The following is a 12,006-nucleotide window of genomic DNA, read 5'->3' as shown; positions in this document are numbered from 1 at the left end:
TACCTCTGGGCCAGAAGCTCTGGGTTCAAGTCCAACTTCAGGACTTGCCAGCCATGGAGGGTACGTTCATAACGTGGCCAAATACGTTGCATATCAACTTGTAAATCCTTCCAATATGGCAGGTGATAAGAGTGAGAGTGTTTCCTGGTCAGCCATACTGCAGAAGGCAACAGCAAACCACTTGCAGTATTTTGCCAAGCATGGACCAAACCAGTGGAAGTCCATGGATGCCATCGCCTCTTAGGGCATGGTACCGGAAGGAGATGATGTAGATTCCAGAGCACAATGGAATCCAGCAGAAGTAGATCAGAGGTAGCTCAGTGCAATGCAACATTTCCACATATTGGCAAAATAACAATGTCTGTGGACAAGAACAGGTATGAAAATGGCTTAGAGAATATGATCTTTGCAGAAAGTAACAGCGACAGTGTAAGTCACAAGCGCCAGAAACCTGTGGTAAAACAGACTTTATTTACGAAAGTGCAACTTTGTGTTTCAATCCTTGCTCCAGAACTGAAGTGGTCCTAATAAAAGTGACAAAAGGGCAGCGCGGTGGCGCAGTGGTTAGCATTGCTGCCTCACGGCGCCGAGGTCCCAGGTTCGATCCCGGCTCTGGGACACTGTCCGTGTGGAGTTTGCACATTCTCCCCATGTTTGCGTGGGTTTCACCCCCACAACACAAAGATGTGCAGGCTAGGTGGATTGGCCACGCTAAATTGCCCCTTAATTGGAAAAATGAATTGGGCACTCTAAATTTATTTTTAAAAATAAAAGTGACAAATAGTATCCCCCAAATGACTGTGACCACAGTGCAATTTCCCTTAACTTCTTTGCAGTTTTTGACATAATCCTCCAAAACCTCTCCTCTGTTCTCTAACCTCACCTGGTTCCACTCTATCAGTTTGCAGTCAAGCCTTCTTCTGTTTTTCCAAAATTGTGCTACCTATATTCTATCTCACACCAAGTCCCAGGTTACCGGCCACTTCTCTCCTTGGTGAACAGCATCCCCCTAAATCCCAAACTCTCCCTTCTTTTGACTTGACTTGTGCAGCCATCCAAAAGCTGTTCTTGCAGTCAACTTTTATCACCTTTGTACACTACTCCTTTACTATCCTGCTTGGAAGTCTCATATCACCGTAAAACTCTTAATTTGTCCTGAATAGAACTGACAGTCTTATGTTTTATTCAGCCACAAATCTTGTCCTCACTAACTTAAATCGGTTCTTCATCTCGTGTATTGAATTCCTTATCTTATTCTGTCTGTTTCCTTTTCTAACAATGCCCCTCTTTTAAGTCTTATGATTCGGGTTTTGCTCTTTGCCATTTTATGAAAGTTTAAGATTCAATTAGGTATTTATTAACTGAAGAATCCCAAAATCCGTGAGGAACAGCTTCAAAAGTAGAAAAATCTACACAATAAAAAAGAGATTTTAGGCATCAAGTATGTCACTTGCTTCTGAAAAGTAGAAATAAAAACTAAAAGCAATGAACACTGAAAAGGTATTATCTTTACCTGAGATTTACAACAATTTTCACAATATATAGGATGGACTAACGGTTTTCCAGCAATTCAGGTGTAACATTTTGGTTTTCAAAACCCTGACATTTTAAACAAAACAGTATTTCAAACAGTAGTTTTAGTCAGTCATTTGGAACTGACATAAGATGTTACAAAATTGCAATGTACACATCACAAAGTACAAGAGTCAAATTTTTGTCTGATCATAATCATCAAAACACGAATCATGATTTTTTTTGCCAAATTATCCCCCACAACCCAATGTCACTGAAAGTTTTATGGGTACCAACAATATTTAACCAGGATTTAACCAAGCGGCAGTTCTTGTTACCCACCAAACCATTGGGGTGTAATCATGATACAGAAACAGAAATCAAATTATGGACAAATTTTTTACAAGAAGGATTTAAGACAAATAACAAAGTTCAAAACTCAAATAGGAGTTATCTTTCCAAGACTAGTACAAATAGTAGCCAAAATATTTTGTTGTTTATGATGGTATGTTTCCAGAGTGTGTACTCATTTCTTGAAATTACTTATGATCTTAAATATTTTTTTCTTTCGTCTTCCAACACAATGATATTTTGAATCTGGGACCGGCCTTTTGTTTCCTCATCCTGCTTCCATTTTCATTCACTTTCCACTTTCTTGTTGTTCATATCTTTAAATTAATATAAAATTGGGCAGACAACAATCCATCCTTCCCATTAATAAATGTGAATATGAATTCATCCACTGGTTCATCACTCAAAACTCAGCAAAGCTTTCTTCAGTCATCAAGTCTTTTAGAAAGATGTTGCGACAATTAATTTTAAAAATTAGATGATCAATTAAAAAACACAAGCTGCAATTATGCAGAAAGTGACAGATAATGAATCAAAAAGGAGCAGGATCACCATTTGGCGTCCATGTCTCATAAAAAATAAACATTTCCAGGAAAAGTAACAGGATTAATATTTGTTTTTGTACCTGTTATGGCCAGCTTTTAAAAACTGTGATATTAAAGTCTATAATCTACCACTGCTGATAATGAGCACTCTTCATGACTACCTTATGAACAAAAAAGTACAAATTCTCAAACTCCTTTTACACACAATTTTTGTCCAGCTTCCAGGAACATTCTTATATACAAAATCTAAATTTTTGAACATGAAGCACAGTTTGTTACTGGGCTTGGCATTTGCTCTCAATTTTTGTACAGGATTATCCATCCACACAACCATGAAAGTGCAAATGGATATAGCAAATATAAATGAAATCTACCACCAACTCTGTGATTATCTACACTAGAGTTGGCTCCTCTCTGTCTTTCTCCCACAGCAGATTGTTATGGTCATCTATGTATCCAATTCTGTATCGTAATGTGTTCACGTTTCTATATCTGAGTCTATATCACTGTCCCCTTCAATGGAGTGGAATTCCTCGCTGTCTTCCTCATCTTCACTCAGCTGTACCTCATTAAGAACACTTGGTCCATGCCTCTGTTCCTCATCTTCTTCTTCCTCTGATAGCTCATAGTCACATCCTCCACTGCTGAAGGTTGTATCACGTGTATTTGATTTGAGCCCAGTTTCTTCATAGCTCTCATAGCTGAGGGAAAAAGGTTGCATTATTGTTTAGTAAACTTATGATTTAATTGAGCCGTGAAGCAACCAGAGTAACACTGGATCCAATTAAACTATATGAGACACTAATATAGCACCTTTCAAGGCTAAACATGAGTGCTTCATAAAAAGCATTTCTTTCAAAGTGCCTTGAAGTGCTGTACATATCACATTACATATCACATTCTGGTCAAGAGGCATAGTCACTGCATCGCCTACTGTGCCTTCTGACATACCCCAAAAGTCCCATCAAAGATCAATACAGCACAGGAACAGGCCCTTCAGCCCTCCAAGCCTGTACCGGTCATCTTACCACCCTTGGCCAAAACCCTAAAGAACAATACAGCACAAGGTCCTGTTTAATAGCTAAAAGTTACCCCTCAGCAACTTCATTGAAAGTAAATTAGCTTCGACATGGCTACAATGACATAAATGTTTACTTTTTCACCACCATGGTGGACTTCAGGCATGTTGTTTTACCAGCTGATTTCATACCTAACAAGTTATGTTGAAACCTATGATAGCTCATGGAATTGACACCAGGTCTAAAAGAAATTAGATTTCTTTATTATTATGGCTAATTTTGTATTTTGTTTAACATAGGAACATATTCAGCCTTCTGAACTTGCTCTGCCATTCAATAGGTCTGGAGTTGTCTCAGCTCCACTTTGCTATCTGCCTCCCATAACCTTTGACATCATTGTCTACCAAAAATCTGTCTCACTCTGCCTTGAATAAATCAATTAACCTGCTTTCAAGTGTTTCTTTAAAAATTCTTTCCTAGGATGTGAGCAGCATTTGTCCCCTAATTGCACTTGAACTGAGTGGCTTGCTACGCCATTTCAGAGAGCATTTAAGAGTCAACCACATTGCTGTGGGTCTGGAGTCACATGTCGGCCAACAAATTTCCTTCCCTAAGACGGGCATTTGTGAACCAAATGAGTTTTTATGACAATTGATAACAATTTTATTAGACTTTTAATTCCAGACTATTTGTATTGAATTCAAATTCCATTATCTACCATAGTGGGATTTGAAACTGGATTCCCAGACCATTATCCTGGGTCTCTGGATTACCAGTCCAGCAACAATACCACTATGCCACCACCTCCCCCGTATGTACTTATTTCTACAGTACCATACTGAAAAATAAAAGTATATTTTAATTAATCCATGTCATTGCCTACAATCCTTTTCAACTACAATGTTTTCCTGTATGTTAGATATTATTTTTTTTAAATTTTATAAATTTAGTGTACCCAATTCATTTTTTCCAATTAAGGGGCAATTTAAGATGGCCAATCCACCTACACTGCACATAGAATCATAGAATTTACAGTGCAGAAGGAGGCCCTTTTACCGACCAGCCCCTGGAAAGAGCACCCCACTTAAGCCTATCCCATCCCCGTAACCCAGTAACCCCACCTAACCTTCTTTGGACACTACAGAAAATTTATCATGGCCAATCCACCTAAGCTGCACATCTTTGGACTGTGGGAGGAAACCGGAGCACCTGGAGGAAACCCACACAGACACGGGGAGAATGTGCAGACTCCTCACAGACAGTGATCCAAGCTGGGAATCGAACCAGGGACCCTGGAGCTGTGAAGCAACTGTGCTAACCACTGTGCGACCATGCTGCCCCATCTTTGGGTTGTGGGGGCGAAACCCAAGCAACACGGGGAGAATGTGCAAACTCCACACGGACAGTGTCCCGAGCCAGGATCGAACCTGGGACCTCGACGCCATGAGGCAGTAGTGCTATCCAATGCATCACCATGCTGCCCTTATGTTAGATATCATATGTGGAAAGTGCAACTGGTGTTTCATTGAAAACTTTTATGGTATCTTTGACAATGGCAAATGCATTATACCCTCCTCAGTGACAATTTGTGTCGAAAAGGAGTTTTTAGTGTGAAGGGTATCACAGACTCATCTGGCCTTCTGTCCCACAGAACTGCAGCAAAACACTGCCAGTTATTGTTCGCACAGCTTTTCCCCCTCAAACCTTGGTTGCATTTTCATATCTTTTGAAGTTTTAACATTGAATCATTTAGATATCCAAGTGATGCTTTTTTGTTATAATAATCTTTATTGTCACAAGTAGGCTTACAATTAACACTGCAATGAAGTTAGGGCAGCACGGTGGCACCAGTGGATAGCACTGCTGCATGACGGCGCCAAGGTCCCAGGTTCGATCCTGGCTCTAGGTCACTGTCCGTGTGGAGTTTGCACATTCTCCCCGTGTTTGCGTGGGTTTCACCCCCACAACACAAAGATGTGCAGGGTAGGTGGATTGGCCACGCTAAATTGGAAGAAATGAATTATGTACTCTAAATTTATAATTTAAAAAAACACTGCAATGAAATTACTGCGAAAAGCCCCTAGTCGCCACACTCCGGGCCCTGTCCAGTTACACAGAGGGAGAATTCAGAATGTCCAATTTATCGAACAAGCACGTCCTTCGGGACTTGTGGGAGAAAACCAGCGCCCGGAGGAAACCCACGCAGGCACGGGGAGACCCCGCACAGACAGTGACCCAAGCGGGAATCGAACCTGGGACCCTGGCACTATGAAGCAATAGTGCTAACCACTGTGCTGCCGTGACTGTTAATTTGTCCATGTCCATGAGATATGAGCTTTGTTGACAATGCATTTAGTGCCCATTCCTAATTGTTGTCGAGACGGTAATGGTGGAACGCGAATGTGCGGAGGCTCCTGAACGTTATTATGATGCCGGCGAGGGAGGAGGAGGCGGAGAGAGTGGCGGCGATGGGCGCTGAGAAGGCCTTCGATAGGGTAGAGTGGGGGTACTTGTGGGAAGTGCTGAAGAGGTTTGGGGAGGGGTTCGTCAGGTGGTTTAGGCTGTTGTACGAGGTCCCGATGGCCACGAACAAGAGGAGGTCTGAGTACTTTCGGTTGTATCGAGGGACGAGGCAGGGGTGTCCCCTGTCCCCCCTGCTCTTCGCACTGGCGATTGAACCCCTGGCCAAGGCACTGAGAGAGTCGAGGAACTGGAGGGGGCTGGTGCGGGGTGAGGAGCATAGGGTGTCGCTCTATGCGGACGACGTGCTGCTATATGTGGCGGACCCGGTGGGAGAAATGCCGGAGGTAATGAGGATCCTCAGGGAGTTTGGGGATTTCTCAGGGTACAAGCTCAACATGGGGAAGAGCGAGTTGTTCGTGGCTCACCCAGGGGACCAGGAGAGGGGGATTGGCGAGCTCCCACTAAAAAGGGCGGAGAGGAACTTCAGGTATTTGGGGGTCCAGGTGGCCAGGAGCTGGGGGGCCCTGCATAGACTTAATTTCATGAGGCTGGAGGAGCAATTGGAGGAGGAGTTCAAGAGGTGGGACGCGTTGCCGCTGTCCCTGGCGGGTAAGGTGCAGTCAGTCAAGATGACGGTGCTCCCAAGGTTTTTGTTCCTGTTCCAGTGCCTCCCCATTCTTATCCTGAAGGCCTTCTTTAGGCGGGTCAACAGGAGCATAACGGGTTTGTGTGGGCACGAGGGACTCCGAGGGTGAGAAGGGTGTTCCTGGAGCGGAGTAGGGATGGGAGGGGGTGGGGGGGGCTGGTGCTGCCCAACCTCTGCGGGTACTACTGGGCCGCCAATGCGGCGATGATGCGCAAGTGGGTGATTGAGGGGAAGGGGGCGGCATGGAAGGGGCTGGAGACGGCGTCTTGTGAGGGTACGAGTCTGGAGGCGCTGGCAACGACGCCGCTGCTGCTCCCTCCAATGAGGTATACCACGAACCCGGTGATGGCGGCTACCCTCAAAATTTGGGGGCAATGGAGGCAGCACAGGGGGGAAGTGGGGGCCTCGGAGTGGACCCCGATACGGTTTGTCCCAGGGAGAATAGATGGAGGGTTTTCGGGGTGGCATAGGGCAGGGATAAGCAGGTTGGGGGACCTGTTTGTGGATAGGAAGTTCGCGAGCCTGGGTAAGCTGGAGGAGAAGTACGGGCTCCCCTCGGGAAACACCTTTAGGTATCTACAGGTAAGGGCGTTTGCCAGGCGGCAAGTAGTGGAATTCCTGCTGCCGCCGCCTCAGGACAGGGTACTCTCGGGGGGGTGGGTTGGAGAGGGGAAGATCTCGGCAACATACCAGGTGATGGAGGAGGAGGCGGCCTCGGTGGAGGAGCTGAAAGGTAAGTGGGAGGAGGAGTTGGGGGAGGAGATCGAGGAGGGGACATGAGCAGATGCCCTAGGGAGGGTGAACTCTTCCTCTTCGTGCGCGAGGCTCAGCCTCATACAGTTTAAGGTGCTGCACAGGGCACACATGACCGGAACAAGGTTGAGCCAGTTCTTTGGGGGTGAGGACAGGTGTGTTAGGTGCTCAGGGAGCCCAGCAAACCACACCCATATGTTCTGGGCATGCCCAGCGCTGGAGGAATTTTGGAAGGGCGTAGCGAGGATGGTGTCGAGGGTGGTAGGATCCAGGGTCAAACCGGGCTGGGGGCTCGCAATATTTGGGGTTGCAGTGGAGCTGGGAGTGCAGGAGGGGAAAGAGGCCGGTATTCTGGCCTTTGCGTCCCTGGTAGCCCAGCGAAGGATTCTTCTTCAGTGGAAAGATGCGAGGCCCCCAAGTGTGGAATCCTGGATCAACGATATGGCGGGGTTTATTAAATTGGAGAGGGTGAAATTTGCCTTAAGGGGATCGGTGCAAGGGTTTTGCAGGCGGGGGCAACCGTTCTTAGACTTCCTGGCAGAACGGTAGACAATGGTCAGCAGCAGCAGCCCGGTGGGGGGGGGGTTCTATTTTATTTTTGCTTGTCTATACTGGGGGATCTGAGGGGCTGTATATATTTGCTATGTGTTTCGGCGGATGTTAATTTATTATTTATGTATAGGGAGGAGGGGGGCACTGGATTGTTTTGTTTTGTTTGGTATTTAATTCTATTGGGTTCCTTTTACATTTTGTTGTTGATATTTTGTGAAAACTTTAATAAAAATTATTTTTTTTTTTTTAAAAAAAGGTAATGGTGAACCACCTTCTTGAACCACTTCAGTACATGCAGTGTAGGTACACCAGTACTATAACAAAGCAAATTCCAGGATTTTGACCCAGTGACAATGAAGGAAGAACGATCTAGCTCTAAGTCAGGATAGTGTGGGGTTTGGAGGGGAACGTTGATATTCCCATGCGTCTGCTTTCCTTGTTCTGTTGGGTAGTAGAGTTTGGAAGGTGCTGTCAAAGGATCTTTAATTTCTGCAGTTTATATGGTAGATTGGAAACACTGCTGCCACTGTGAGTCAGTGAGTGAAGGGCTGAATGTTTAATGTGGTGAATGGTGTGGCAATCAAACAGGCTGTGCTTTGACCTGAATGGTGTCGAGCTTCTTGAGTGCTGTTGGAGTCGTACCCATCCAGCTGAGTGGAGAATATGCCATCACACTCCTGATTTGAGCCTTGTAGATCAGTGTTTTTCAAACTTTTTTTTCCGGGGACCCTTTTTTACCAACCGGCCAAACTTTAGGACCCAACCTGGCTGACCTTCGCGACCCACGCCAGGCGACCTTCACGACCCACGCCGGCCGACCTTCACGACCTACGCCGGCCGACCTTTGAGGCTCACGCCGGCCGACCTTCGCAGCCCACGCCGACTGACCTGCGCGACCCACCATTTTCACTTACCTTGTTTGTTACTGACAAAAATGGAGGAAATGGTTTTGGGTCCTTTTGGCCCCCCGAACTTGAAAAAAAAAGGCTGCGACCATATTTTTAAAATGTGACCGCACTGCGCATACATGCCCGATCATCGGTGCGCATAGTTTTGCGCATGCACACCGATGATCGGGCACACATGCGCAGTGCGGCCGAATTTATTTTATCTGTTCCTGGCCATTTTGAAGGCCGCTCGCAGTTGGCATTATCAAAAGCCGGCTGTTGCGCGCGGATTTGCGAGATCGGGAGCACCGCGACGGACGGCTCCGCGACCCTCCCGACACCCGCCCGCGCCCCGAGTTTGTCAATACCTGTTGTAGATAATGAACAGGCTTTAGGGAAATCAGGAGTCAAGTTACTCGCTGTGGAATTACTAGCATCTGACCTGGAATTGTAGCCACAGTACTTTTGTGGCTGGTCCAGTTAAGAATGTTAATGGTGGAGGATTCAGCGATGGTTATAGAATTGAATGTCATGGGGAGATAATTAGATTCTGGCTTGTTGGGAGATGGCCATTTCCTGGCATTTGTGTGATCCAAATGTTACTTGACACTTTATCAGCCCAAGCTTGAATATTGTCCAGTTCTTGCTGTTTACAGACACCGACTCCTTCAGTATCTGGGGAGCATTGAATGATACTGATCACTGGGAAACATCAACGCATAATCCTCACTTCTGATCTTAGATTGGAGGGAAGATCATTGATGAAGCAGCCGAAAATAATTGGGCCTAGGACACCACCCAAGTGAAATAGAATTACTTTGTCACAGATTTGCTATTGCTTTTAGGTAATGATATGTAGCTGCTATTTAATGGTAAAGATTTATTACTTAACCTAAGCCTAACCAAAAAGGTAAATAGAACAAACAAACAATACAGTACCTTTCGTGACTTAGGTGCCCCACAGAACTTTACAACCAGTGATTTATTTTTGAAGTGTTATCGCTATTGTAATGCAGGAAACACAGCAGCAAATCTCTACACATGGTACCACAAACCGCAATGTGACACAGCTATATTATCCAAAGTCCGGCTGTCGAACAACGGACATTTTTCTCTTGCGAGATCAGGACACTTCCCACAGCAAAGTAGGAAATAAAGTGTGGAAATTAAGACATTCTTGGGCTTATCCAGATGATAGAATCAGCGAGAGTTGTGCACACAGAGGACCTGCAGCACTTTTAAGATCTGCTCCCCAGCCTTCCCTATTCTCCAGTCACAAAGCTACCTGTCCCACTTGCAGGATAGAGCTGGGGATTCTCTCCAAAATGGTCTGTAATCCCAGGGAACTCGAGGTTAGAGACAGAACTAAGTTACATGTCTCGTGAACCGATTTGGTATGTTTGTAAATAGCTCTCTTGTAAAGGGAGGCAAATCCACTAATTTCTTCCAACCAAACTGGGATCAGTTTATTGCCACCAACTCCCAGTGAACGGATCATAGCGGCGGGGGATAAGATTGCTTCCGGGAATGATGCTTCATGAATTCTAGATCAGGTCTCAGTACTGCACTTTAGATAGTTATCTGACAACAGAAAACTTGGGCAGGATTTCCCATGCCAGTGGCAGGATCTTCTGGTCCCATCATTAAAAACGGGGTTTCCCTTCTATGAGATGCCCCCCTCACTTCCAAACTAATGGTGGATAATTCAAAACCTTGGAAAATCTGAAATCCAGCACAGTCTCATTCCAGGTTGCCAGATTTTAGATATCGGACCTATAATGATCAGAATTTATTTTAAGTGATGTTGGTCATGGGATAGGTATCGGTCATGGCAATAAAGAAAATATAATTATTCAGGTGTTGAGCACCCGCAGTAAAACATTTTCAATAATCATCAGTTAAACTTGTGATTTTGACCCTGCAAGTGAGTGATGCAACATTGCATGAGGTGAAAAAAAAAAGACATAAATATCTATTTCCAGCCTATATGTTTCTCATCCCGATATTGAAAACTGTTGATTCGACTAGCAAAGTGCATTTTAAAATAGCTTGATTTTTATCCCCTGAGCATTGTTAATTTACAGGTCAACAGTCTTAACTAAATGAAGATGATAAAAGGGTCACTTAATATCAAAATCTTTTCAAGCATTGTAACCACTTCCAGCTGTTCAGGACCACCTGCCTGTCTCTTTAAGCCACCACCAGGTGTCTTTTCCCATGGAGGCCTCTTAGCAAGGTTGCTCAATCACCTGATCGTAATACCCATTCATTGTAGCCAACCCTAAGAAATCGAACCACACTATTTCCCAGTTACTAACCAAGCTATTCGCCACCCCGTATGACCTCCACTCTTCTAGCCCATCAAAGCTGGATCATATGAATATATAAAATATATAATAATCTTTATTGTCACAAGTCGGCTTACATTAACACTGCAATGACGTTACTGCTCTTCTGCATATTTTCGCTGGCAAAATGTGTAACCCTGTTCTATGGCGAGTAGCATTTCTACCATTACAAACTCCTTCCAACTTGTAGAACCTCTGCCCCGAACAACAATTTACACGACTGAGCACTATAACCCCTCCACCGCAAACAAAGTATAATTTTGACTAGATTTCTCCCCATTACGCATTTCATGGTGGCCCCTGTAAACCCCACTGAACAGGACTTTAGCCCTAATGTCCCAGTAAGAGTAATCTTTATCCATGTCGCATTGCTTCCACTCCCCACGCCACTTCCACTGAGCAGCATCTTGACTTCTGTGGTACTGCAACCAAACAGCATCTTCAGCAGCAATTTCACTGATGCCCCCCCCATCACCCCTTCTCTGCACAGTACTTCAGCATGAACCCTCCACCATTAATTAGAGCCCCTAACTGAGCAGCATTTTGCCTTCATAATGCACAAGTAGCATTTTAGCCTTTGTCTAACACTAGCAATGAGCAGAGGAGATTGAGACTTTCCTATATTATTCCTTCCCATTGAGATGATGAAGGCAGTCAAATGTAAATTAGTTCATTAACAATGGGGAGATCTGCCAACATACATTTATCTACAAAAAACCTTGAAGTCTGATAGATGTTCTTTAAATTGTCAATAGTGAGGGCAGCACGCTGGCACAGTGGTTAGCACTGCTGTCTCACGGCGGCGAGGCCCCAGGTTCGATCCTGGTTCTGGGTCACTTTCCGGGTGGTGTTGCCACATTCTCCCCGTGTTTGTGTGGGTTTCACCCCCATGACCCAAAGATGTGCAGGGTAGGTGGATTGGCCACATTA

General features: G+C 44.9%; 1 protein-coding gene across 4 annotated transcripts in view; it reads right to left on the bottom strand.

Moving 5' to 3' along the window:
- Positions 1-1,488: 1,488 nt before the first annotated feature.
- The window catches only part of taf1 (TAF1 RNA polymerase II, TATA box binding protein (TBP)-associated factor), a 222,772-nt gene continuing 212,254 nt past the window's right edge, over positions 1,489-12,006 (bottom strand). For all 4 annotated transcript variants that reach the window (XM_072505461.1, XM_072505464.1, XM_072505462.1 and 1 more), the window contains one exon: positions 1,489-3,109. In XM_072505461.1, coding sequence (XP_072361562.1) covers positions 2,887-3,109 — 223 coding nt within the window. In that variant the 3' untranslated portion in view covers positions 1,489-2,886. The remainder of the gene's footprint in view (positions 3,110-12,006) is intronic.

The sequence above is a fragment of the Scyliorhinus torazame genome, chromosome 5, assembly GCF_047496885.1.
Source record: "Scyliorhinus torazame isolate Kashiwa2021f chromosome 5, sScyTor2.1, whole genome shotgun sequence".
In the NCBI taxonomy this organism is placed as follows: domain Eukaryota; kingdom Metazoa; phylum Chordata; class Chondrichthyes; order Carcharhiniformes; family Scyliorhinidae; genus Scyliorhinus; species Scyliorhinus torazame.
Note: the sequence above shows the minus strand (reverse complement) of the source record. Positions and strands in the feature narration are given on the sequence as shown.